General features: G+C 42.5%; 1 protein-coding gene across 4 annotated transcripts in view; it reads left to right on the forward strand.

Annotated features, from left to right (window-relative positions):
* The window catches only part of EDA (ectodysplasin A), a 189,406-nt gene extending 163,347 nt beyond the window's left edge, over window positions 1-26,059 (forward strand). Inside the window, exons 3-8 of one of the 4 annotated variants that reach the window (XM_024201308.3) lie at window positions 6,444-6,473; window positions 12,445-12,624; window positions 14,546-14,580; window positions 15,186-15,237; window positions 20,543-20,673; window positions 22,987-26,059. In XM_024201308.3, coding sequence (XP_024057076.2) covers window positions 6,444-6,473; window positions 12,445-12,624; window positions 14,546-14,580; window positions 15,186-15,237; window positions 20,543-20,673; window positions 22,987-23,238 — 680 coding nt within the window. In that variant the 3' untranslated portion in view covers window positions 23,239-26,059. The remainder of the gene's footprint in view (window positions 1-6,443; window positions 6,474-12,444; window positions 12,625-14,545; window positions 14,581-15,185; window positions 15,238-20,542; window positions 20,674-22,986) is intronic. The other 3 variants (XM_024201309.3, XM_024201310.3, XM_024201311.3) reach the window with 3 other exon arrangements.
* The last annotated feature ends 335 nt before the right edge of the window (window positions 26,060-26,394 follow it).

Below are 26,394 nucleotides of genomic sequence, written 5' to 3' on the forward strand. Positions count from 1 at the left end.
GTCAGTTATATTGAACTTCTCCTTAACAAGGCACTTCATTAGTGTATCCAGTTTTGTAGTGCTGTATCTTTCCTCCTTGTTGCTTAAGACTGGTTATAGAAAGAATAATATTACTTTCACTCTGCCCACATGATGGAGACTGCTAAACTAAATAGGCTTCTATACCATGTCCGTCACTGCTGTGTCTGAACACAATACAACAGTGATCTCAAACTCAAATCACCATGAGCGCCTCATGAGGACTAGTACATTGGCCCAAGGGCTGCATCACTGACACCTTTTCATATAAAGATACAAAAGCCCCCCTCCCGTCTGCCCCCGGCCCCGCCCCCACTCCACCTCTTCCATGAGGCCCTGCCACTGCCCTGCCTCTTCCCACCCCTCCCCACCCCCATTCCAACCCCTTCCCCAAAGTCCCCACCCCAACTCCGCCCTCTTCCCCAAATCCCCGCCCCTGCCCCACCTCTTCTCCGCCTCCTCCCCTGAGCACGCAGCTCCCTGCTGCTCCCCCCTCCCTCCTGGAAAGGGCTAAGTTCTGCCAAACAGCTGCTTGGCGGCGGGAAGCGCCTGGAGGTAGGCAGAGGACCGGGGACGTGGCGCGCTCGGGGGGAGGGAGGGTGGCGGGTGAGGGGAGCCTGGCGGCCACAGGAAATAACTCCGGGGGGCGGGGAGCTTGGTGGGCCGCAGCAAATAACTCCGCGGGCCGCATGTTTGAGACCCCTGCAATACAATATGTGCCTAAAAATCACCTAATGAATTGTTATATTAATGTTCATCATATCTTCCAGCACCATCATAATCCCAATACTTCTGGAAACGTTTTTGTGGAGTAAGACTTGAAATACAAGGTCTCAGTCTGGAGGAAGGGAAGTGTATAGTGTTATTCCATAGAAATAGGGATAGGGGTTCAGGTCTCATCCCCAGAGCATGAAGGAGGAGAATTTAGTATTTAATTTTTTCATAGTTATGCTATGGGAGTCAAAACTCAATAGTTTTTGTGTGATTACATTTTTATTAATTTTCATCAAGAAGCAAACATTAAAAATTAAAAAAGGTAAATGGTTTACAGCTTGTATCTGTGACCAAATACCACACATTTCATAGAATATTAAGTAAAATTATGCAGTTGTGCAACTTTACAACTTGTCAAAGCTGCAATACAAAATACACCTCTACCCCGATATAACGCAGTCGTGGGGAGCCAAAAATCCCTACCGCGTTATAGGTGAAACGCCGTTATATCGGGGTAGCGGTGATTTAAAGAGCCCAGGGCTCCGGCCGCGGGGAGCCCCGCTGCCGCAGCCCCGGGGTAGCAGCGGCAGGGCTCCAGCGGTGATTTAAAGAGCTCCGGGCTCCAGCCACTGCAGGGAGCCCGGGCCCTTTAAATCGCCGGCCGAGCTCCGCTGTCACAGCCCCGGGGTAGCGGTGGCAGGGCTCCAGCGGTGATTTAAAGGGCCCGGGCCTCCCCGCAGCAGCCGGAGCCCCGGATCCTTTAAAGCACCGCCGGAGCCCCGCTGCTACCGCGCTATATGCGAACACATGTTATATCAGGTCGCGTTATAGCGGGGTAGAGGTGTAGACAGTATTACACAGCCATAATATGTTAGGATGGGAGTTAACAAAAAACAGACACACGCAAAAAAGAAGGAAGAGGGGATGGGGTGTGGGAAGAGGGAAAGAAAAAGCATAGAGGTCAAATGGAAGTGGCATTATTTGAGCTATCTCGGCATTCTTTATCCAAATGTATCAAGAAATGAGGTCCAAATTTCTTTGAATTCATATAATTGTTCTCTTCGTCTATAAGCTATTCTTTTTTGCTGCTAACTTAGATAGGTCCAAATACCAGTACTCTATTCTGGGCACAAGCCTACTCCTCCATTTTTGTAAAACCATGCACTTGGTAATCATTGTGGCCTTCAGTCTTTGTGGTGGAGTTAAACCCAGCATTGTAGGTATATAACCTAGGATATAATTTTCAGTTGAGGTTTGGTTGCTGAAGCCAAGCAGTATTTTCACTCTAGTGTCCACCTATTTCCGCAGCTGCCTGATTGCTGGACAGTTCCATTGCATGTGGAGAGGGCAAGGCCCCCATCTTGCATAAGCTCTGTGACATTTTGAATAGCATATTTTCTGTAACAAGCATAGCCTGAGATCCACAGAGGCATTTTTAACATTCCATAAAATGCTTTGCCATTGGGCTTCTTTTAAGGGCTGTGATAAATCCACTTCATACACATCCACAAAACTCCAGACCAGTGGAGTTCCTCTTCACTAGTAAACATACATAGTAGACGTGGGCAGATTACCACTTGCGATATTAAAATGCCAGTAATGATTCTAGTGGACTCTGCCTATCTCTTGTTCCCCTGGATGATGAAGCAATACACCAATCACCTTGACAGCACCAAGCAAGGATTCAGTTACCAACTCAGCAGGTGCAGACTGAATTATAAGAATGACCATACTGGGTCAGACCAGTGGTTCCTCTAGCCCAGTATCTTGTCTTCCTATAGTGGCCAATGCCAGATGCTTCAGAGGTAATGAACAGAACACGGCAATTTATCGAGTGACCTGTCCCCTGTCGTTTAGTCCCAACTTCTAGCAGTCAGAAGTTAAGAAACACCCATACCATGTGGTTACAGCCCTGACCATCGTGGCTGATAACCATTGATGGACCTATCTTCCATGAACTTATGTAATACTTTTTTTTTTTTTTAACCCAGTTATACTTTTGGCCTTCACAACATCCCCTGGCAATCAGTTTCAAAGGTTGACTGTGCATTGTGCGAAGAAATACTTCCTTATGTTTATTTTAAGCCTGCTGCCTATTAATTTCATTGGATGTCCCCTGGTTCATGTGATCTGTGAAGGGATAAATAACACTCACTTTCTCCATACCATTCATGATTTTATAGACCTCTATCATGTCCCCCTTCAGTCGTTTCTTTACCAAGCTGAATAGTCTGTCTTTTTAATTGCTCCTTCTATGGAAGCAGTTTCATACCCCTAATCATTTTTGTTCCCCTTCTCTGTTCTTAATTTTATGTTCTTATGTTTGCTGACTGTAAGCAGCCAGACACAAGGGCCATTACAAGAGCTCAGCGTGGAGCTATGCAGTTAAAGGAGGCCTTGAAAGAGCATTTTAATGGTCAGCCACAGTAATCTGTTGTGTTGGACTGTGCTCTGGCCCTGCAGTTTGGAATTATGCAGTATTTGCTGTACATTTATAATTAATACATTGTGTGTTTCACTGAACCAGAGTTCTTTGAGTAGTGTCCCTGTGGGTGCTCCACGTCAGGGTTGCCTGCAACTTTGATCAGAGATTTTTGGTAGCGATGCCCATCCACTCCACACATCCTCATGGCCTGCGCTGAGGCTATATAGGGCTGCATGGGCTAACCACCCACAGTTCCTTCTCAACCACCTTCAGCCTGAGACGGAATCTCCGCAGACCTGTTCTCTCTAATATTTCAGCAATGTATGTTAGTTAGCATATAGTTAGTTACCTTATAGAGTTTATAGTTGTTGGCAAAGGTGTTCCCTTTGGTCTTTTTTTTTTTTTACCCTTTTTCTTAAAAAGAAAACAGAAAACAAATTTTATCCATAAAAAAAAAAAAGTTAGATAGTTGTTACAAGCTTCCCTTTCTAGAGATTTTTTTTGTGATTTGACCCAGGAATGCCAGGCTTCCCGGTGCCTTTCCTTCCATGAGGCTATTCCAATCAGTGACTGGCATTCCAAGTGCTTCCGCTGTTTGGGTGATACTTGTATCCTCAGTAAGTGCAACATCTACGTGTCCTTCAAGGGTAGATCTCAGAAAAATAGGAAGATGGCGTAAGCTTTACAATCCACTTCGGATTCAGGGGCAGAGAAGCCCCTCTACATTGATCTCCCAGTACCACTAGTGCCCCGTCCATGTCAAAATCTCAGTCACCGGCAACCGCTAGAGATCATGGGAATACTGCAGGATCGAGTACATCTATGGTACTGAAGTCCTCAACAACATCTTCCTCTAAGGAAAATGAGGTAAGGAGTACATCCTCAAGAAGTTGCCAAAGCACAAGAAGCCTACATAGACCTCAGGTCCCAAGGGGAGTTCCATGCAGGCTCCGAGTGATGTTGGTACTGCAACAGTGAAGAGGAGCCAGTCATCTATGACAGACTTGGTACCAAATTCGGGTACCTATACCCAGAGCATCAGAGACACTGTTGAGAAGAGTTCTAAGGCCATTCCTGAACAACACTCGGTAACAGTAACATGAAAGTCAACAATACCAAAGATGTATGGTACAGATGGGATCAGAGCCAACTCACTCCCATGCCAAGTGCTCGGTACCAGCTGCATTGGTACCAAAACTGTCCTCCACAGGTTCTCAATTGACCCCATCTTTGATACCCATCAATACCGCAAGAATTTAGATACCCTAAGGAACTGATAGTACCTTTGGAGCTGGAGTCTTTTCCTCAGCCAGTCTCCAGTTTCGTATCTCAAACTACCTAGCGCTTATGACCAAATATGACTTTTTGATCTATTGGCAGATGGCGGATATTGCAGATAAACTACCTTAGCAGCATCATGCCTGCTTCCAAGCTCCTCTACCTGTTTATTGTACCATTGCCTCTAATTGTATTAGTAAAACAATGAAAAGTCAATTCCAGTGTCCTGCTAACTTCGGGGTGGGCTGGGTGCCATCTTCACATTTAAAAGTTGTAAGGAAAAATACGTGCAAACATTTACCCAAGGTTGCTTCCCCATTCATCTGGCTCATCCATTGGCAGCACTGACTAGACTACAGTGGAGTCTTAAACAGGTCCTGGTTCATGGCATAGCTGAACTCTCTCTCCTGTCCCTACCCCACATTTCCTTTCTCCTCCTCCTCCTCCTCCTCGCTGTTCATGGCAGGGGGTTCTTTAATACGGTTGGGCCACATCTTAATAGAGTTTCTCATGTACACTGTCCATTTTGCGATTACACGGGCCATCTTCACTCACACTGTCAATCACATAACTTCCCTGTGGAAAATACAATTACTGACATGAACAAGTAATATTAGGAAATTATATATGCATTTTCAGCATTTTTTATTACATAATAGCAGCTGGAAACAAGGAGGAGACCAAGCACCATGTGACCAGCCATTTTTTCACAGATATCAAATGTTCCACAGACAACAGTCTGGAAGCCACTGCTTCAGTAATTTACAATAGACAAAATTCCTTCATCTTTCAGAGCAGCAGGTGAAAGCACACCAATGTACAAAAAGACTTAGCTACATTAGATCACTGGTTTCTCTACAGGTGCTGGAAAATCTAATAAAGAGCTTAGCAAGAAAGCTTTTCATTGGAGTTTCTCAGAGCAATATGGTTTCTCAAAGCTTGCAAAGCGCTAGCTCTGGTTTCCCTTTGGCAAAAGTGAATATAGTAAACCAAGCTTTTAGTGGAGCGTTTTGTGAAGGGTTTGACACTGGCTGGGAGGGGAATATGGTTTTAATTACTTAGCTCTAAAGAAGGTTCAACCTGTCTGCACAATGGGGAAACTATTATTGGAACTCCTCAAATGTTTAGAAACAAGGGATGTGGGGCAGAGTAGGGGAGGCCGGGAATGTGAAGTCTGTGGAGTGCAAGATGGTGTTTAAGAATCAGGCCAACACTTACATACCTGACTAGGTGAAAGTTCTTGAACGTATAAGTTCAAAGGAGTTCTTAGGGTTGTTTTCTTTACAAAGTCATTCGTGAGGAATTAATCCTATGATCTTACTGACAGCTGAAAATGTTGACACTCCCTTTAAGTGTCCATTACGTTAAATTAAATTAAAATGGAAATTCATATGTCACGCACATGGGTCATAAATGAATACATTATAACTATGCAGTTATAGTGATGACCAAATTCATTCTGAGAGGGAGCACTTAAAAATTAAACTTCTTATCTGTCACATTTTTTAAAGAGCTTCAACCAAACTTCAACAGTTGAAGTGTACCAAATTTTTGCATGCACATGGAGAAACATGATCAAAACCTATGTGCAAAATTTTGGGCAGTTTAGAGGTTGAGGTGAAAATTTGTCTATATGTGTTAATAGAACCATGACTCCAGGGATGAAAAGTATTTTCCATCATAGAATTGCTGTAGTCCAGAAACAGATGGTAAAAGGAAAAGAGAAATTATGTTAGAAATTTTCACCAAAATTCACTATACTGAGTTCTGATACCAACCATCATAGTTTACAGATCATCAGTTTGAGAGAAGGCAACACAGTAGGAAGATTTCACATAAGTGCCTGGGTCTAACAGATCATTTGATCATAGGCCTATGCTTTCCACAGCATTGGCTTACCTTGCTATTTTGTTTTTGCGCTGAATCACATTCCAGCCACCTTCCTTGTTTTTTTGTTATAGAGGGAATGCTTACTGTGAATTTCAGTATCTTTCTTTTCTCTTTGTAGGTCCAAGTTCAGTTAAAAACAAGAAAAAGGGTAAGTTAAAAATCTAATTTAATTTACTTGCTCACTGCAATGACTTCTCTCTAGCAAATGAGAAGCTACTTTTGGCTGTGAACTTTCTCTGATGAATATGAATACCGGACAAGTGGCATTTTTACTCTTATCAGTCTAGGTATACTTTGCCTCATATATAATTTTCCACTTCTGTTGTAGTGATTGCATCATTGAGCAGGTTCATGTTTAGAAAGATAGACATTTACTAATTTCCCCCCTAAAAGCTGGCACATCCGTATTCAGAGGAGGCAGTGTAGGGGATGGAGTTGTAATTAGCTGCATAGTACACAAATAATTCCCAAGCTTTCATATTTGTAAATGCAGTTGGCTGGGTCATGGGCCAACCTGTCATTGGTTGCTTGTCCTTCATCATGTCATTTTCACTAAAATGATTTTCAGGATAATCTCTGATTCTTAGGCTTATTGCCAACTAAACTTTAACTTTTTAGCAAGCATGTCTTTAGTGATATGAGCCAAAGTCCATTGACTTCAGGGCTTTGGATCAGACTCTAATACCACATCCTTCAAGCTGTTCAAAATGTTCAGTAATATATTTTAAAAGTGCTTATTAAAGAGTTTATTTTATATTAATTAGGTAATTTAGCATGTTAGCCCAGTTGAGCTGCAGTGGTATATAGTACCGGAGAGCTGCTATTTTGCAGCCCTCTTTTGAAGTATTTATGTTTCTGCACAGACTTTTTGTTAGGAATCTAACAAATCAAAACACCTCAGTTGCCTACCAGACTCCCTCTCAAAGGTCTGATGTCAGGAAACTGGTTTCAAAGAAGCAGTGGCAGCCTACCTACTTCGGCATCTGAAGAAGTGGGTATTCACCCACAAAAGCTCATGCTCCTATATGTCAGTCTATAAGGTGCCACAGGACTCTTTGCAGCCTACCTACTGTTACTCTTTCCTTTGCAACCCTTGAAGTATCCTTTTTATGTATTCTGTAAACTCTTGTGTACATTTACAGAACATTGTAAGTTTGAAAAAAAATTGCTGTGTGCAGTGCTTGCGTTCCTCCAGATGTAGCCCACATGCTTCAAAGAGAGTGCAGTACTGATCTAGGATATGATTCAGCAAAGCATTATTCATGCATTTAAATTAAGCATATGCTTAAGTCCATCCTTGTTCACCAAAGAACTTATACGTGTCCTTAATGTTAAACATATGTGTAAGTGTTTGCTGAATAAGAACTGAGGTAAGCATGTGCTTAAAATAGGGAGACCACCCATCCCTAATTGGGTGGGACAGTCTCAAAATGTACATTTCAAGTCCCGGTCCCGGGCTGAATGACTTTGGGAAAGCATTTGTCCCGGATTCCCCGTGGCACTGCTTCATGCCTGCCTGAGGCTCAGGGCAGCGCCAGCCTCTTCCCAGTATGGGGCTGAGGTGGGCCTTAGTCGCCACCCGCCACAAGGTTCCGCCCCCCTGTCATTGTGGACAAACAATCTGAAACTGTGGCTGATGCTGGCTGCAGCTGAGAACTCTGTCTATGTTTTCTAGGAAAGGCGCCCTAAATATTATATTTTCTAAAGACCTAGTTTTAAAAAAAAATCTGAAAACTTAATCCCTCTCATGTAGGATCAGTAGAACTAGAGGCCTCATAGGAAGTGATAATTATGACATTTTAACTGCTTTGGCGCAGCAGAGGAAAAAATGGTAGTGCTGTATTAATCAATATTTTTCAGTTTCTGTGGTGCTGCCATATTTTGCAAAAACAGTGATTGTTCGTTGGTTGGCATGACCTAAAACAGAAAAAGTCTCAATTCCCCCTGCTTTTAAGAAAGGAAGTGTCTGCATACTGCCTGAAGACAGAGTTGGCAAGCTGGGAATCAGATAATCAAAGCACGCTCTATAAAGCTCTTCTGTGGCGGTGTTGGTGATCGCATGAGGACCCTGTGAAATCTAGCTAGATTTATGGTATGTGGCAACTCTACGCAAGGCATTGTCTGCTATGCAGGAGCCATGCAGATGCCATCTACTTAACCATAAGTATCAGCTTTCTCTTTTGGCTCACAGTCAAATACTGAATACTTTCAGGAGTTTTTTGAGAGGATACGCCAACACATTTCCATGTTGTGATTTCTTCCCTTGTTTTATATGCACAGTTTCAAGCATACATGCGTTCATGCTCGCTCACTCTTTCTCAATAACTCTGGCTCATTTCCTGTGGGCAAAGGGTTTCAAGTATGGGTGGAATGCTGCCCAAGAAAGTGATTTATGTAACATGTTTTGTGGTGGAGATAGAGCAACTAAGTACCTCATCACCCCCCACAAGTTGCCTGCTTGCTCTTTTTACCAAATTTGAAGAAAGTTCTTGCCCATCTTCCAGATGCAGCAATTCTTATACATCTCTTCAGCTCTGGAATGATCGCCTCACTAGAGGCTGAATCAAGAGTCCTCACAATTTACTGTACAGCTCTGTTTCTACCTTGTAGGTTAGCAAGTAAGATTCACTGCATAGTGGAAAATTCATTTAAATAACTTGATGCACCATGTGCTCATGTGCTGCATCAGAATTACAGGTAATTGTTTTACACCTGAAGTAGCAAAATTGCCCTCTGGGGCAGGATTTAGTTAAAACAGCTGTAATGTATATTCCATCTTGATTCCCAAGGCAGAGCAAGGACAGACAGCAGTGAATCTGGCTTAAGTGCACATTTGATCCTGTATTAAGGTAGTCTAGGATAGAGAATGATATAAATCAAAGGAATTTAATAAAAATGCGTTACAGGAGATGTGTAAGGATTTGAATTTTGATTCAAGGTGATAATTTCAAAAATGTGTAATTATCCTATAGGGGAGGAGAGCTTGGGGATTGAAAGAGTACTCAACCACCTGCCAGCTCAGATTGGAAGAGGCATGCATGCTAATTGGGACAGAAATACTACCAACAATATACTTTGTCTGCTTTTACAACTTCTGCCCACCCTCCTAAGACATGTACCTTTTCATAAAATAATTTAAATCAAATTTCTGCTTTAAAAATACTACAGTCTAGTTTTTAATTTTCTTATAACTCAAAATACAAGAGCAGGCCCAGGGAACATGGGGGAGAGAATGAGAGAATTCTAGTATTTCATAAAAGTAGTCAGCTCTCAGTTCTGTATACTAACATGTACAAGGAGTGGTGACTGTCTAACTTCCATTTCAGATAGAGACAAATGAACTTTTGCGCCACCTAATGAAAGAAAAAAACCTGCATGTTCCATCAAACAACTCAGGAAAGGCAAAGTGTGATCAGTTGTAGGTAGATAGCACAGCAGCTCTGATTCTAGGCATCCTTGTTAACTGCTAGGCAGTGGTGTGTGCTTAGAACATACCAAAGGGGGGAAGCCCTTCCAACTTTGTGCTCACCAAAAATGATGAGATTATTTAATTTTGCACCATGACATAGATAGACAGAAGTGCAGTAACTTCCTTAGAAACAATTCTAGTAGTCTTTATTTCCTGTCCTAAACTACTGTTGTGGTCTGATTAACAGTTGTTTATATTCTATCCCAGAGATGGCTGCATTTCCTTGGTGGGTAAAGAGATTCCTATAAGCTTGTAACTCTCTTTAAAATAAGAGTTGCTATAAAAATATAAGATTTTTTTTTTAAACTTCATTAAAAGAAAATTGTTTACATCAAACTCTGAAAAGTTAGGAAATGCCAGAATTGAAGTTGCACAGACAGCCGTAGTTAGGTCCCCTTGTCCATATGCATTATGATGTTTTTTACTTATTCCCTTTTTATTTTATTGCAACCACTGCCTCATCCAATGTGCAGGCTGGACAGTGCTCAGGGAATGAGACAGCTGTTCAATATTGGTATCCTCATCATGCTGCTAGTAGCCCCTGCCTTGTTTACTGCACATCTTCCAAAGCCTGCAACTAATGCTAAATTATTCATTGCCTCAGTCTTTTTTCTAAAGCACTTATTACAATAGTATCTGAATGCCTGGCAAACATTCATGAATTTATCTCCAGTGCAGTATTAGAGAGCATTATTATCCCTATTTTATAGATGGGGAAACTGAGGGGGGAAAGACTTACCTGAGGCCACACAGTGAATCAGTGGTAGAGCAAGGATTAGAACTCAGGCTAGCTTGATTCCCAACCTGCTGCTCCTTCCTATAGACCACACTACCTTACTGGAAGAGTTATTGAGTATCCATAGCTCCTGTTGACTTGACTTGTAATTGTGTGTGTTCCATTTTTCTGTACATCAAGACCCCAGATGTCTCAAGTTGGACACTCAGAAAATGAGGGATATGCAACTAACTAGCAGCCACATGCCAGACTTTTGGTTTAAGTGACTTACTCAGTATCACATAGGAAGACTGTGGATGGAATTTTGTTTGTTTGGCATTCACCTGCCTTAATCACAAGACCATCTCCTCTCTCCTTCCAATCCCCTACCTTATTCACTGCACGCCCTTCAACTTCTGCAACAAATGAAGCAGGAACCTACAGTCAGCCTCGTTCATCACACAATTCTGATTCATCCCCAGAGCACGACCAGCTTGTGCAGTGAATGAGACATAGGTCCTGTGGGAAAAAATAGAGCTGGTCAAAAATTTCATTACAGAAGTTGTCTACCGGAAAATACTGATTTGATTAAACTGAAACATTTCACAGAATTTTAATCAGAATTTTCATAGGAAATTATCTAAATGTTTAATTTTGACTTTGTCATTTTGACTTTCATGTTATAATTTTATCATCAAAATGTTTTGACCTTATTGAAACAAGCTATTTTAAGAATATTTTGTTTCATGAAAAATTTTGAGATTTTTGACTTTTTGTCCTGATTTGGGACAAAACCAAATTTTGAAATCTCTTAATTTCCCTCAGATTGGAAATTTTGAAGTTCAGTCACCTCTACATGTGCACAAAGAGACTGAATTAAGGTTCAATGGGCAATGTAATTTCCTATGTTTTAAAAAACATAAACACAAGTTATATTATGTACAACTGTAACAACCACCACACACACACACAATCTTGGGGGGTATAAATCTAGATGAGCCCTTAGCAAGTCTTGAGCTATAGGACTAACTACATTAGCAGGCATCAGGAGAAGGCTGTTATTATGGGGGGAAGTGGCCCACTTAGGTTCAGTGGGTGCTTGGAGAGCCCAGCCAGTACTCTCTGTTCTCTTATCCCTAAATGATCAAAGGAGCTTCTTCTCCATGCAGTGCCCCCAGACTGTGGATGGGCTATTTGGACCATGTTCTTCAAGGAAGTATTTTGAAGCCTATATATTTTTTCCAAATGTACCTTAGTCAACCAGCCTGCCTTTCCAGAGCAAATCTGCAAATCTAGAGCACCCAAATTTCATGCTCAGTGCATGTCCCACATATGAACACAATACAACAGGATTTCCAAGCAGGCAGATGAACTGGATCTTTATGATAGAAGGTTCAGCTCCATGTTTGTCTGAGGATTCTTGCTCCAGGACAATAGATTCCCTCTCTCCTCTTCAGTCTAGATTACAGAACAGCCTTGTAGAATGTTTAGTCCTAATTAAAAATATTTATATACATCTCAAGGAATTTGTTCGATAAGGGACCTGCTTCCTTCATGTTCAATTTCTCTCTTCATATGGTAAGCCCTGCTGAACCCACCTTGTTCTACCCAACAATCACCTGATGAAAAGGCCAACCATTGGTCACTATCTGTCATCCGATCCAGATTGTCTCACACCATAACATCACATTCTGGGCTGAATCACAAAATCTGAGCTAGCTGTTTGATCATGCTTTTAGCTTATCTCTCACCAGCTCCAACATGGCTGACTGCTGGAATAGAATGTGAGAACATGATCCTGGCTCTTCCTTTTTCTCACTCACTAGGAAGCTACCTGCTGTTCTCTTATGGGAGGGTACAGGGAAGCCAACTCAGAGCTTTTTAGTGCCATGCTCAGTAGGCAGAGGGCCTAACACACTATCTTGTGTTTTTCAGGTAAAAAGGCTGGTCCTCCAGGACCCAATGGTCCTCAAGGGCCACCAGGACCTCCTGGACCCCAGGGCCCCCCAGGAATCCCAGGGATCCCTGGAATTCCAGGCACAACTGTAATGGGACCTCCTGGTCCTCCTGGTCCTCCTGGCCCCCAGGGACCACCTGGGCTTCAGGGCCCTTCAGGTAGGTGTTTATTTCAATCCTAATTGGACAGATGCTTTGCAGACCACAGTGATGAGGGGAAATACCATGGTGATGGGAGTGGCATAAAAACTGAATAGAACCTACCCAGAGACCGCTCCTTCAGTTCTAACCTGAGGCAGTGGGGCTGCACTGTTATTATAACAGTATTAGAAGGTTCATTTTCTAAGTGCCATGTACAATCTCTCATCAGGATGCAGACACTAGTACTCCTAACTAGAACTGGAGAGGGAGAAAAAAGAGGTTAAAAACCTTCTTTGTCCTTACCAGCTCAGCGGGACAGGTTGGACATGGGCTACTATGTCTGCCCCAGCTAGCCTAACTAGTGCTGCTCCACTAACTAGTACTGTGCAGTGCATAGATAAGCCTGGCCTTTCACAGACAAATAAGACCTAATCCCTGCCCCAAAGAACTTAGACTACGTTTCGACATAACACAGTGAGTGATAATAAACAATGAAGGCAAGAGGATTATGTGGTTGTTCTGGTTTGCTATAGGTTCCACACTGTTTACATTTGTTCTATTTGCAAGAAAAAAATGCTACTTAAATTCCCCATCCATAGTCATTCCACTGGGTGAGAGTAGCAGTGAACTGCCAGGAGCTAGTATCCTGACATGACCTGCTATGGGACTAGCACTATGGCTAAATAGAGCAGCCAAAGGAAACTAGGTTAATATCTACATATAGCTATGTGTTATCAGTTACTTCTGTCTCTCTTTGAGAAGCAGCATTGTCTAGTGGTTGAAGCATGGGACTGAAAAACTGGGTACTGTTACTTCAATTCCCTGTAAGGTCTTAAGTCATTTCCTTTCTCTTTGCCTCAATTTCTCAATTTGTAAAATGAGTGTAACACTTGTCTACCTCACAGGGGGTGCTGAAGCTTCATTTTTGTCTGTAAAGCACTTTGCAGATTTCTAAGCATTCTCTCTGAAGTTGTCAAAGTATTTGTTCCCATTAACCTCCCAGTGAGCCTGAATTTCATTGGTACTGAAGTCTACAATCAGCTGTAACTCCTATGTATGAGTTGTCAGATGGATTGGTTTGAGGCTGCCCTGCTTGTAATATTGGTCAACAAGCTAATCTGTCCTAATCCACATATCTGATGTGGTAAACCATTGGGAAGGACATGACTGGATCAGAAAAGCTGCTGTCTGAGACAATTGTTAAGTTAGTCTCAGAATAGTCACAGGCAGCAAGTCTGTTTGCCTCTCACCTGGTTCACATGAAAATATTTTTTCCTGCACTTCCCATTTTCACTTCACTCTCCCTATATATTGTTTTAATTCATTTTCTGAGATAACAGAACATTGAAACTTCCTTCCTGAAGACAAACAAGGTTTATTACCCTTTTCCTAATGGGGCTTTCAGAGAAAACTGACTGGCTTTCAGTCTGTATACTAGGAGTGGCCAAAATGCAGCTCATAGGCAACTTGCAATCCTTAGTTCTACTACAGTGCAGTCCACAGCGACCCTTATCTTTATTAAAGAGATCTGTGTCACAAAGGTAACAGGTCCCATTGTGTGGTCTGGCTGCCCAGAATGAACTGGAGCATTGCAGTATGGAACCTGTAGTCTTTGGAGGATGCACCCCCATAATCAAGATGAGGGTTGCTGCAATTCGTTCTATTTAATGAAAACAGGTTGAATAAAGTTTGGGGACTCCTGATTTGTCAGATAAAATTGCAAAACAAGAGGAAAGATGGAATGCAGCATTTCCAGTTTAGAGACCTGTTAATTGTTAAGCTCAATGTCACTCATTGTCTTTCTTCCTTCCCACTGAAGATGTGGTCCCATTAGGAAAACCCCTGTTTTTTTTACTCAGTAGACAGGAGATCTGCTCCATCTGATTTTGCAGAAGTTTCTCAAGTGCCATCTTTATTTTGTGGATATTATATTTTGCAGGTGCCACAGACAAAGCTGGCTCCAGGGAGACACAGGTTGGTTGATTCTGTCTTGGGGGGAAATGTCAGTTGAGTTGGCTAGATTTTTTTTTTTTTTTTTAATTTTACAAGGGTACATTTTCTAAATGTCCATTTTGTGGTAACTTTCCTGAATAAATGAACATCTTGTGCTAAATGGTTGTTACACTCACATAAATACCAAAAGAAATGACCAGAATCACCTTTACCATTGGAAATGCCAGAGGAAACACTTGATTTGCTGCTTACTGAACAGTTTGCTACCTTTTCTCACCTTCTTAAAATACCTTTAAAAAAATCTCTTGTCATTGGTTTATTTTAACCCACTCCATCATTTACAAAAAGCATTCCTGATGTACAAGGAGTTTCAAATGGAAAAAGTAAAGACTGTATGAATTGTACTCTTTAAATATAAATGAATGCACTCAAATCCACATTGACACAAAGAAAATAATGAGTCCTCTTGCCTAGTTGTGCACAGCCAGCAATATTCTGGAGGTCTGCAATGACTACTTTGAACTTTATATCCTGATCATCAATTCCACAGAGAGATAAATAAGGTTATTTAGTAGAATAAAGCGGTGCATCTGGATAATTTTAACTTGCTGTACTCTTATTTGCAGCCAGCTGTGGTTCATCTCCAGGGCCAAGGGTCAGCAATTCAAGTAAAGAATGGTAAGAATGACAAGAGATTGTCAACCACTAAAAGGGTCCCATCCTGCACCCTCAATTTCGTAGCTGGGCTCTCTATGCAATATACCACATCGTATGAGATACTAATTCAACTCATGGTCTTCTCAATATGGTCCTCTGTTAGTCTTACTGTCACTTAGGGAGGTTTTCTGCTGCCTCCAGCCCCATCAATCCAACTATCTTTTATGCCTCATCCATCCTCTTCTCCACTATCGTAAAACACACAAATAATTCTCTGTCCCAATCCATCCTCTGCCCACTTGCTGACCTCCAAATAGATTATCTGCCTCCTCAAACCAACTGAACAATCAGTCCCCATTCTCCCCTCCACAGACTAACCAGTCCTCTTCCCCAGTCTATCTTCTGCCCTACCTTCAGTCCTGAATGTATCCTATGCCTGCCTCCATTTTTCAGCAATCCATCCTCTGTCCACAAGCACCCTACTCCATACTATAGCTCCCAGTCCCATCAATACATTCTCTGTCCCTATCAATTCTCTGTTCCCTTCCCAAAGTTCCCAATCGGTGGACTTTTCTACTCTTCTAACCCCCTAGATTCCAAATCAAATCTCTACCCACACTCTTCACTTTCACCTCAGCCTCCCCAAATCTCTGACCTCCAATCTATCAAGCACATCAGTCCAGCTCCATCTATCCTAAGTACCCACCCCTCAGCCAGTTGATCCTCCCATCCAACCAGTTGATGTTCTTTTCTTCCTCAAAACTTACTAAAGCTTTTTTCATCAACTCACCTAGCAAATTGACCCTTTCTCCATCTACTCATCTTCAGCAAATTTGACCTTGTGTTCTCCTCTGCCGGTAAAACTGATCCTGTATGTGTTGCTGTTCCCTCCAGTAATTTTGATCCTGCAGTAAAACTGAGCTTATGCTCTCTTCCCCCTCAAAACTGATCCTATGTCCCTTTGCAATTTACATGAAGGTTTCTTTTCTCTCTGCCCATAAGAGGGTCACAAGATTCATCAGATGCCTCCTTTTTCCCTGTGGTTCAACTCCTGTGGTTGTGTTGGAAGGGGAGAAATTCTGTGATAAGTGCTCCCCTGCCTGGACCCACGCCAAATCACTGGAACACTGATCATATTTCCCATGTAGTATCCCAAGACACTCATAAGAACATAAGAATGGCCATCCTGGGTCAGATCAATGGTCCATCTAGCCCAATATCCTGTCTTCCAACAGCGGCTAGTGCCAGATGCTTCAGTGGCAGTGAATGGAACAGGGCAATTTATCGAGTGATCCATCCCCTGTCATTCAATCCCAGCTTCTAGCAATCAGAGGTTTAGGGATACCCAGACCATGGGGTTGCATCTTTGATCATCTCGGCTAATAGCCATTGATGAACCTGTCATCCATGAATTTATCTAAGTCTGTTTTGAACCCAGTTACACTTTTGGCCTTCACAACATCCCGTGGCAATAAATTTCCCAGGTTGACTGTGCATTGTGTAAAGAAATACTTCCTTTTGTTTGTTTTAAACCTGCTGCCTATTAATTTCATTGAGCGACCCAAGTTCTTGTGTTATGAGAAGAAGTAAATAACACTTCCTTATTTACTTTCTCCACACCAGTCATGATTTTATAGACCTCTATCATATCCCCTCTCAGTCATTTCTTTTCCAGGATGATTAGTCCCAGTCATTTTAATCTGTTCCATACCCCTAATCATTTTTGTTGCCTTTCTCTGTACTTTTTCCAATTCTAATATCTCTTTTGAGATGGGGTAACTAGAACTACATGCAGTATTCAAGGCATTAGCTTACCATGGATTTATAGACTGGCATTATGAAATTTTCTGTTTCCCCCTTTCCTAATGGTTCCTGAAATTCTGTTAGGTTTTTTGACTGCTGGTGCACATTGAGTAGATGTTTTCAGAGAGCTTTCCACAATGACTCCAGGATCTCTTTCTTGAGTGGTAACAGCTAATTTAGATCCCATCATTTTTTATGTATAGTTGGGATTATGTTTTCCGGTGTGCATTACTTTGCATTTATCAACATTGAATTTCATCTGCCATTTTGTTACCCAGTTTTGTAAGATCCCTTTGTAACTCTTTGCAGTCTGCTTTGAACTTAACTATCTTGAGTAATTTTGTATCTGCAAATTTTGCCACCTCACTGTTTAACCCTTTTTCCAGCTCATCTATGAATGTGTTGTACAGCACTGGTCCCAGTACAGATCTTTGGGAGTCCCAGCTATTTACCTCTCTCCACTGTGAAAACTGAACATTTAATCCTATGTTCTGTTTCCTGTCTGTTAACCTGTTACTGATCCATGAGAGGACCTTCCCTCTTCTCCCATGACTCCTTACTTGGCTTAAGAGCCTTTGGTGAGGGACCTTGTCAAAGGCTTTCTGAAAGTCCAGGCACACTATATCCACTGGATCTCCCTTGTCCACATGTTTGTTGACACCATCAAAGAATTCTATTGATCGATGAGGCATGATTTCCCAAAGGCTGTGTTGTTGACTCTTCCCCCAACAAACTGTGTTCATCCATGTGCCTGATAGCTCAGTGGTTTGAGCATTGGCCTGCTAAACCCAGGATTGTGAGTTCAGTCCTTGAGGGGGCCATTTAGGGATCTGGGGCAAAAATCTGTGTGAGGATTGGTCCTGCTTTGAGCAGGGGGTTGGACTAGATGACCTCCTGAGGTCCCTTCCAACCCTAATATTCTATGATTCTATAATTCTGTTCTTTATTGTAGTTTAAACTAGTTTGCCTGGTACTAAAGTTAAACTTACTGGCCTGCAATTGCCAGGATCATCTTTGGAGCCTTTTTTTAAAAATCAGCATCACGTTAGCAGTCTGCCAGTCATCTCATACAGAGGTTGATTTAAGCAAGGCCAGCTGAGGACACACACAGTAGCTACAGCTCAGCATGCTCTCCATTCACACACAGGAGGCTGCTGCAGAGTGCTCTGAGGGCTGCAGGGGAGGTAGTGAGGAGGGAGAGGGGAAGTGGGTGCCCCTTACTGCCTCTTAGCTAATATAGGTAGAGCTGACAGCAATGTTTATAGTTAAGGTTGCTCCATATTATCCATTGAAAGAGCGTATTTTCATTTCTTTATAACATTGCCAGACTTTAACCATTGGTGCTAAAATTTCTCATGCCAAGTGTCTACCTCAGGCTGAACTTTTTCTGAAGTTTCAGAGAAATGTTACAGCTATTTCTGATAATTATATTAGGGGAAAACACATTGTTTTGCATGTGATGGTTGTTGTATTTTAATGTTTGCAACTTTCATTGAGAGGTTCCTGCTTTCAAGCAAGGACTTGAAATATGGCAAGTGGGTCACCCACAGGTCAAGAGAGATCCCCTTTGGTGCATCCAAATTTCACCAAATTATAAGCCTTTGAAAATTACTGTTTGTACATTCTCAGTAGAAGTACGCACATTTGGCAGTAAAATTCTCTGAACATTCCATCTGTACTGAGCATGCTCCATCACCACAGAGCTCCATGGCAACCACAGTGAGCATGCTCCATTCCCATAGAATTTATGAATAGGAATTATCCTGCAATTGTTCCTCCCAGCTTCTGGAGGCTAATGTGCCTGGCACCAAAAGTGAGAGCAAAGTAGATTCACTCCTGCATTCTCAGAGGTTCCCCCACTGCCACCCAGCAGCCTTGAAGAGAAGGAAGAAACATTGCCTTGAATGTAGACAGGAGAAGAAGGGAAAGGCAGGTTTGGTGGGGAAGGGATAGGAGCAGAGAGAGACTGGGACAAAAGAATTAGGCATGGGAGAACTGGGTAGAACCATCTATAACCACTAGAACACATTCCCCCACAGAACCTGTACGTTGAAACAGTATTCGTGGATCCCAACAGTCCCCTGCTGTCAGCAAATAGCTGTGAAAAGAACCAGCAAAGTGTGTGTCTCATCCCCATCTAGTGGCTGGCTCATATAGAGGATAACAACCTACTACTGCTACCAGTTACTCCATTAGGTCTAGTGGTAGAGGTCTGTGTTGTGTTTCTAAAGGTTCCAGCCTCATTAAAGACTCAAGTGTTAGACAGTATAGTACCACATGATGAAATTCTTGTTTTTATTTTGATTTTTTTTTAATCTAGAAAATTACATACAAAGAAACCATCTTAAAAGAATGTTAAGGTTGCAAAGTCAAGCATTCAAAAATTAGGAAATGCCAGAATCAAGGTTGCCCATGCAAACTTAATTTGACCCCCTTGTGCATATGCATTTATGAGACAGCCTTTAGTTACAGGATCACATACTGTTCTTCCCATATGACTTCACTTCATTCAGTGCATAGGATGTACCTCCTCTGGGGATGAATCAGGGTTGTGTAATGAATTAGGCTGTTATCTATAGGACTTTGCCTCATTTGTTGAAGAAGTTAGAAATTCTGCAGGGAATGAGGCAGGAGGTTGCAGGAAGAAAAAAGATGGTCTCATGGTAAAGGCAATTGAATGCTGCCCTGGAGAATAGAATTCTACCTGTCTCCGCCACAGAGTTCCTATGTGATGTTAAGTAAGTCACTGATACCAAACTTCTCACAGGAGGCCACTAATTGTATGTTCCTTTATTCTCCAGGTGCCCAACATGAGACACCTGGAGCCTGAGTTACAGAAGTGCAGAATTCTCAGAACTGCAGTTGAAGTCAATGGGAGCTGTTCTTTGAATACATAAAGTGCTATGTAAATGTCAAGTACTCTGAAAAATCAGGCCTTAGATGTCTCAAGTTGGGCACCCAAAATTAGTGGACATTTGATAATTTTGGCCTTATTCTCTCTGTGCCTCAGTTTCCTACCTCTAAAATGGGGCTAATAATAGCACCTCTCCTCATAGGAGTGTTGTCAAAATAAATTCATTAATGTTTGTGAAGCACCTAGTTTATGGTGAGCGTTCCACAGACACACCCAGGAGGAAATAATCATTCTGTATTCAGTCCAGACTACGAATGATGTACAGTAAATGAGGCCTAGGGCCATATACTGAATGCTGAAAAGAAATATTGAATATCTACCATTCAGTGAGCACCATCCACTGTTACACTGAATGAGGCAGGATGCTTGTGCAAGAAATAGTATAACATGAAATTAAAGACAGTATCATAAGGCTTACACAGAAGGGGGCTGAATTAATCTACTGGCATCCTTAATTCTGGCATTTCCTAACTTTGAGTGCTTGACTTCGCAACTTTAGTATTCTTTTATTTTATATGTAAGATATCTGTAATCTGTAGTTGTGTTTGTGTTGCTACTGCGCTTTTCATTCTGACGGGTACTGAGTGACTGCCATTTTCTCATACTGAGATCTTTCAGGTGGAGTGCTCAATGACTGGTCTCGCATCATTATGAACCCCAAGGTGTTTAAGCTGCATGCACGCAGTGGGGAGCTGGAGGTACTGGTGGACGGCACATACTTCATCTATAGTCAGGTAGAAGTGAGTACGGTCCTAGGCCTAACTCCTATTCCTGTATTCAAAATGCAAAGCCTTGCATGAACCACAAGGGGGCTCCAGAGAGCCAGCAAAGGCCAGGAACTTGTATGTGCTCTGAACCATTTCATGTTGTAGGATGTGAGTAGAGGAGGAAGATGTAAAATTTTGGGGAGTGCAAGGTCATGTATTATACCATAATACAAGCTACAAGGGATTAGTTACTGAGCATACATGCAGACTTGATACAAAATTCCATGTACCGTAAATCCTGCTGGTTTTTTCTCCGTACATTCTATTGTGCAGTTACTCGCATTCCAAGTCAGTACTGAACAACAAGCCCAGAAGGAAGTTAGAGGTCACTTTGCTGCTGGAGGTGCTGTCTTTTAAGAGATATATAAAACCAAAGTCCTGACTACTTATGATAATTTAAGATCCCATGTCACCGTTTATAAATGTAGGACTGTTAGCCTTGCTTTCCTGGCCAAATTCCAAGTTAGGTAATTCCATTCCGCCTCCCAATTTCCTCCTGTGGTTTTAAATGGATACAGTACTCTTCCAAAATCATTGTGTAGCATGGCTGTGTGCTGTAAAACAGCTGCTGCAGTTCACTCCAGAGATGAATGCAGTGTATGTATGTATGTAGTCTGTAAAGGGCTTTGGAATCCACCAGGATGCAAAGTGCTGTGTAAATAGAGGCTGATGATGATTATGATTATACAGTAAACTTCTTAACATGGCATCTCCCAGAGAACTGTTTCCTCCACCCAAGTGTTATTCAGGAGAAGGATTGTTTAATTGGGATGTCTCAATATTCTGATAACCCATATCCTGGAGCTTCTGAACTCCACAGGAAATGAGGCAGCTGCAGCGCTTCTAAACTCCATCCCTCTCCCTCCATAGGGTCTGCATTGACCTCTGCAGAGAAAAGCTATATAGATACTGGAACAGATTTTAGAATCTCTGCAACTGGCAAAAGGGCTTCCATGAGGCTCCATAATTAAAATAGCTTTACTCCAGACTTATAGTATCAACTGCATCTTCTTATCACTTGTCTGTCTGTAAGTAACAGTTCCAAGGCAGGCAATGCAGACTCCAGACATCAATGAGTTAATCTGAGAGTCTCTTCCATGGAGCTGTGCACCAATATATAGGCGGCAAATTGGAGTAAAATTGTTCCCTTAAACTCACACTGACAATTGCTGGCAACAGCATTTCAGCACTGAAGACTTTGTCCTGTGAAAAAGTAGAGCTAACTTTTTTTCTTTGTTTGGGGCAATATGCTAGCAGTGAGGTGGAGATGAGCTTCTATTAGGCAGTGTCTGTGCAGTGATGGGATTTCCTTTCAGCCGTGCATCAGCAGGATGGGATACAACTCAGTGAAAGTCCACAGACTATGGAAAACTAACAAATACCCATTGCCTCCAGGATGACTGGCTTCTCCTCATCAGATGGATAAGCCCTGCTATTGTCCTCTGAGATAACCACTCCCCATACAGACTTCTACCATATGTCCTTCAGTTCTTCAGTATCAATGTTTTAAAGGGAGTGGAACAGCTTTTGCAGGAAAATAAAAATAAAACAAGGTTAAAACTGAAATGTCCTGAATCAGTAACAGAATCGCTGGGTGGACTTAAAAATAGCAGGTCTATTAATATTATACATTCAATCCAAGTATTTGAAGATCATTTCCCCTTTCATTTACCTGCCCAGGCCTGAGCTCAAGAGTCTGTGTATCCCCTATAATAGCAGATGACTTTGAAAGCACCTCAGATAGTTCATCCTAGAGCATTATTAATGGTAGGTTATAGGGGGCTGTGGGATCCTGAAAACTAGACTTGGCAGATAGGTCAAGGAGGACCTGAGCTTAAAATAGGCTTTTTTAAAAGGAGAAGCTATTTATAATGGTTAAGTCTGGTTGTAGTTTTCTGTTAGTGGCATATTTTAAATATATTTTATTTTACAGCAGCACTTGAGTTCTCTTTTTAATAAAGAGAAAGCTGTGCTGGTCCCTGTCAGGATTCTCACCTAGATCTTTGCTTCTGGGGGGTTTGCCTCCATTCACAAATATTTCCATGCTTGCTCACCCTCATGTTTGTGTTAGTAGGAGATGCATATAAAAGTCTTGTATGTGCTGCTTGCTCAGAGTGAGCCAGCCCACTGTAGATCTAGGTATAGAGGGACTATCAAAGTGATCCGTGTTTAATTGAGGAAAGGTGTACTTGCATGAGCACATTTGCAGCAAGAAGTGGGTGGTTTCCTGGTGCACAAACACAACTCTGCTGCTCCATAACACCATTTCTTCCTCCTGCTTCATAGGTGTACTACATAAACTTCACAGATTTTGCCAGCTATGAGGTGGTGGTGGATGAAAAGCCATTCCTACAGTGCACCCGGAGTATTGAGACAGGCAAGACCAACTTCAACACCTGTTACACAGCTGGGGTCTGCCTCCTCAAAGCCAGGCAGAAGATTGCAGTGAAAATGGTCCATGCTGACATCTCCATCAACATGAGCAAGCACACAACTTTCTTTGGGGCCATACGGCTAGGAGACGCACCAACATCTTAGATGAACTTGGCATATACCTGGAGTCTCCCAGAACTGCACAGTGCTGCTTTTCATAAGAATATGAGGGGGTTCTATAATCCAGCCACAAAGAAAACTGATCCAGAGCTATTTATTTCTTTACGTGGATACAGGAAGAGTAAGGTCACCTGTGATTTGCATGGAGACTGTATTGGAAAGGCAGTTGAGAAAGCATTGTGAAGAAGAAAGGCTAGCATGTCCTTTCTTGCCTCAGTGTTTCAAGTATTACTGCACTGATATTCTGCTCTGTGGTCCTCACCAGAGATTTGTGGTGAGAATGATATGGGTTTCCTGCTTTTATGTTGCACTAGCTATAGCATCCATGGCAGTGGCAGAAGGCGAGAAAAGACAGACTTTCTGATGAGTTGTTCTCTCTAGGCACTCATGCACTGCTGCCTTTGCACACTGAGGGCAAGAAACCTGTGGGGTTTCTCCACCTATGAGGGAGAGTTCTATTTTAGGGCAATGGCGTTGCAGTGTGAAAGGGGAGAATGAGCCCTAGTCAGTGGTGTTCATCCTCTGGACTCTAAGAATAAGTAAGTTGAGTGCTTCTGTACCGGGCTTGGAAGCAGGCTGCAAATGTAATGAGCATTTGATGAGCATTAAAACATAGTCACAAAATAAAATGATACCACATAAAAAACTCTCTCAGCATTTTGCAAGCCCAGCATTGAGATGTTCTAGGCAGCAATGACCACGAGATGTTTCAGTGCCACTGGTACTTTTAAGCTCCTGCCACATGCCCAGAGGTTTAAGTTGCTCTAATGGGCACTTCCTGGAAGTGGTGGTGTTGCAACAGCAACTTGTGATTTTACAAAACTAACATGTTGCATATGAGGAAATATTTGCATAGGCTTCATAGTGCAGCATGCTGCAAACACGGCTACTCACACACACACACTCTGCAGCATCCACTGAAATGGGTATTTTTACGATTAACATATACAAGCAAACAGGGAAATCTTTTCTGTGTTATTGGCAATTATGTGCTGGGTTTTAGGTGCTTTATTCTTTTTCTATACTAGTGAAGAATCTTTCATTTCTTGTCTGCCCTTCTCTATCAGAAAGACAGTGTAATAAGTGGTGATTAACTATTTTCCAGCACGACCTGTACTGAAAAATTTGGTCCAATGCATACACACCCTTCCCACTTCTCTTTTCTCTGGACTCAACTGATTCTAGTCCCAATGTACCTTTTAGGCATTAATGGATAAATTAGAAGACTGTGTTTCTTCAGGCTTTCTGAGCAGCTCTTTCCTACTATTTCCATTTGACTGGTGAGATCTAAATCCAAGAGCTGTACTTGAATTCGGGAAGGGGAAAGGGCTTTATTCACGCCTCTGTATCATACCCTTTTAAAAAAAATAAACTGGCCATCTTTGAACAGAGCTTTCCCCCAAAATACAGATTATATATGGGAGGGTGATAGCTCAGTCAATATATTAAAATAAAAATGAATTTCTGGAGATTGGAAGAAAATCCTAAACAGACAGCCTGGTGCTACCTTCCTCTTTACCAATAAGGGCTACTTGACAGTGATAACCTATTGGCATTTGAAAATGACCCTCTATCAGCACCACAAAGGCAGTAATTGGATTGGCCAACTAAGGTTCCAACCTATACTCTTCAGCCCAGAGTACCCTTAGCTTCACTGTTCTTCCCCATTCATAATGAGCGATGTCAATGTATAAGGAGAAAAGCACCTTCCAAAGACTGCCATTCCTATGAGAGAAATGCATCATAGGGGGAACTAGCCTTTGAGTTCAGGCCTCACTACTCATTGGAGGGGTATAGTTATGCCATAAGTGCATGACAAATTCCCTATTATTCTTTTCTTCATATGATCTGCCTCCTTTCCAGCCTCAACATGTTGGACTAGCATGAGCATTAGGACATTTAACTAGTTTTCAGTGGTTTGTTTCCCTCAGAATCAATTGGAAAGACATATTCTTCTGATAACAATGAAGTTGGGAAATGTGTGTGATGGGAACCTCTGTTAACCAACTCATTAACAACTATACTTTCGAATATAGTCTACTTAAACGACAAGACTAGGGACAAGCAAAAGTAGTGAAATGACAGGGAAGAGCATGATGGAGTTAGTTATGCTCTTGTGTCCCATTCTGCTAGGCCCCATGATTCCCAGTTGAATGATAAGGCTTCCACTAAGCAGCAATATTCCATCTGTGCAAAGGCAGAACACTCACTGTGGGGAGCACCATGTATCTCTGTCTAGCACTCCTCCTGGCATGTACATAGAACAGCAATGAAGGACTCCGGAAGGAACAGAATAGCGCCTTCCTCATCAGCTTTAATTTCTTGTATGTTCAGTTAGTGGAATGCACCTTTTCTGATTTTGCATTACACCATATGGTGAATTCAGTATAAATTGAGTTCCACAGCATCGAGCACAGGAGACTGGGGAGCACATGACCTGAAGAACTCTGATAGTATGTTAAGGGCCATATTCATCACAGGCATAAGTGAATGTAACTCCATGAGAGAGTGAATTGAGCCATAAAGTACCTTTTTATAAATGAAAACCCAATGGCTTCTCTAGCAGCAAAATCTCATTAATGGAGTATTAGACTACATTATTAAAATGACTAACATTGTAAGTTCACCTAGGTCGGGGTGGGCAAACTACAGCCCGGCCTGCGAGCCATTTTAAACCGGTCCGCGAGCTCCTGCTGGGGAGCCGGGTCGGGATGGCACCACGCGGCTCGGCCCCTCTCTGGCACTCCAGCCGGGGCGCCAGGTTGGGGGCCACAGCATGCAGCTCGGCCCTACTCCGGCTCTCCAGCTGAGGCACCAGGTCGGGAGCCGCACCACGCGGCTCCTGGAAGCCACGGCATGGCCCTGCTCTGAGGGTCAGGGGCCGCTCCACACCTAGGAGCCGGAGAAGGGACATGCCACTGCTTCTAGGAGCCGCTTGGAGCCTGCACCCCAAGCCTTTCCCCATGCCCCAACCTCTTGCCCCAGGCCTGATCCCCCTCCCACTCTCCAAACCCCTCGATCCCAGCACGGAGCACCCTCCTACACCCCAAACTCATCCCCAGCCCCACCCCAGAACCTGCACCCCCAACCAGAGCCCTCATCCCCTCCCACACCCCAACCCCAATTTTGTGAGCATTCATG

Source organism: Terrapene carolina, unplaced genomic scaffold, assembly GCF_002925995.2.
Source record: "Terrapene carolina triunguis isolate 2854851 unplaced genomic scaffold, T_m_triunguis-2.0 Scaffold131, whole genome shotgun sequence".
Lineage (NCBI taxonomy): Eukaryota > Metazoa > Chordata > Testudines > Emydidae > Terrapene > Terrapene triunguis.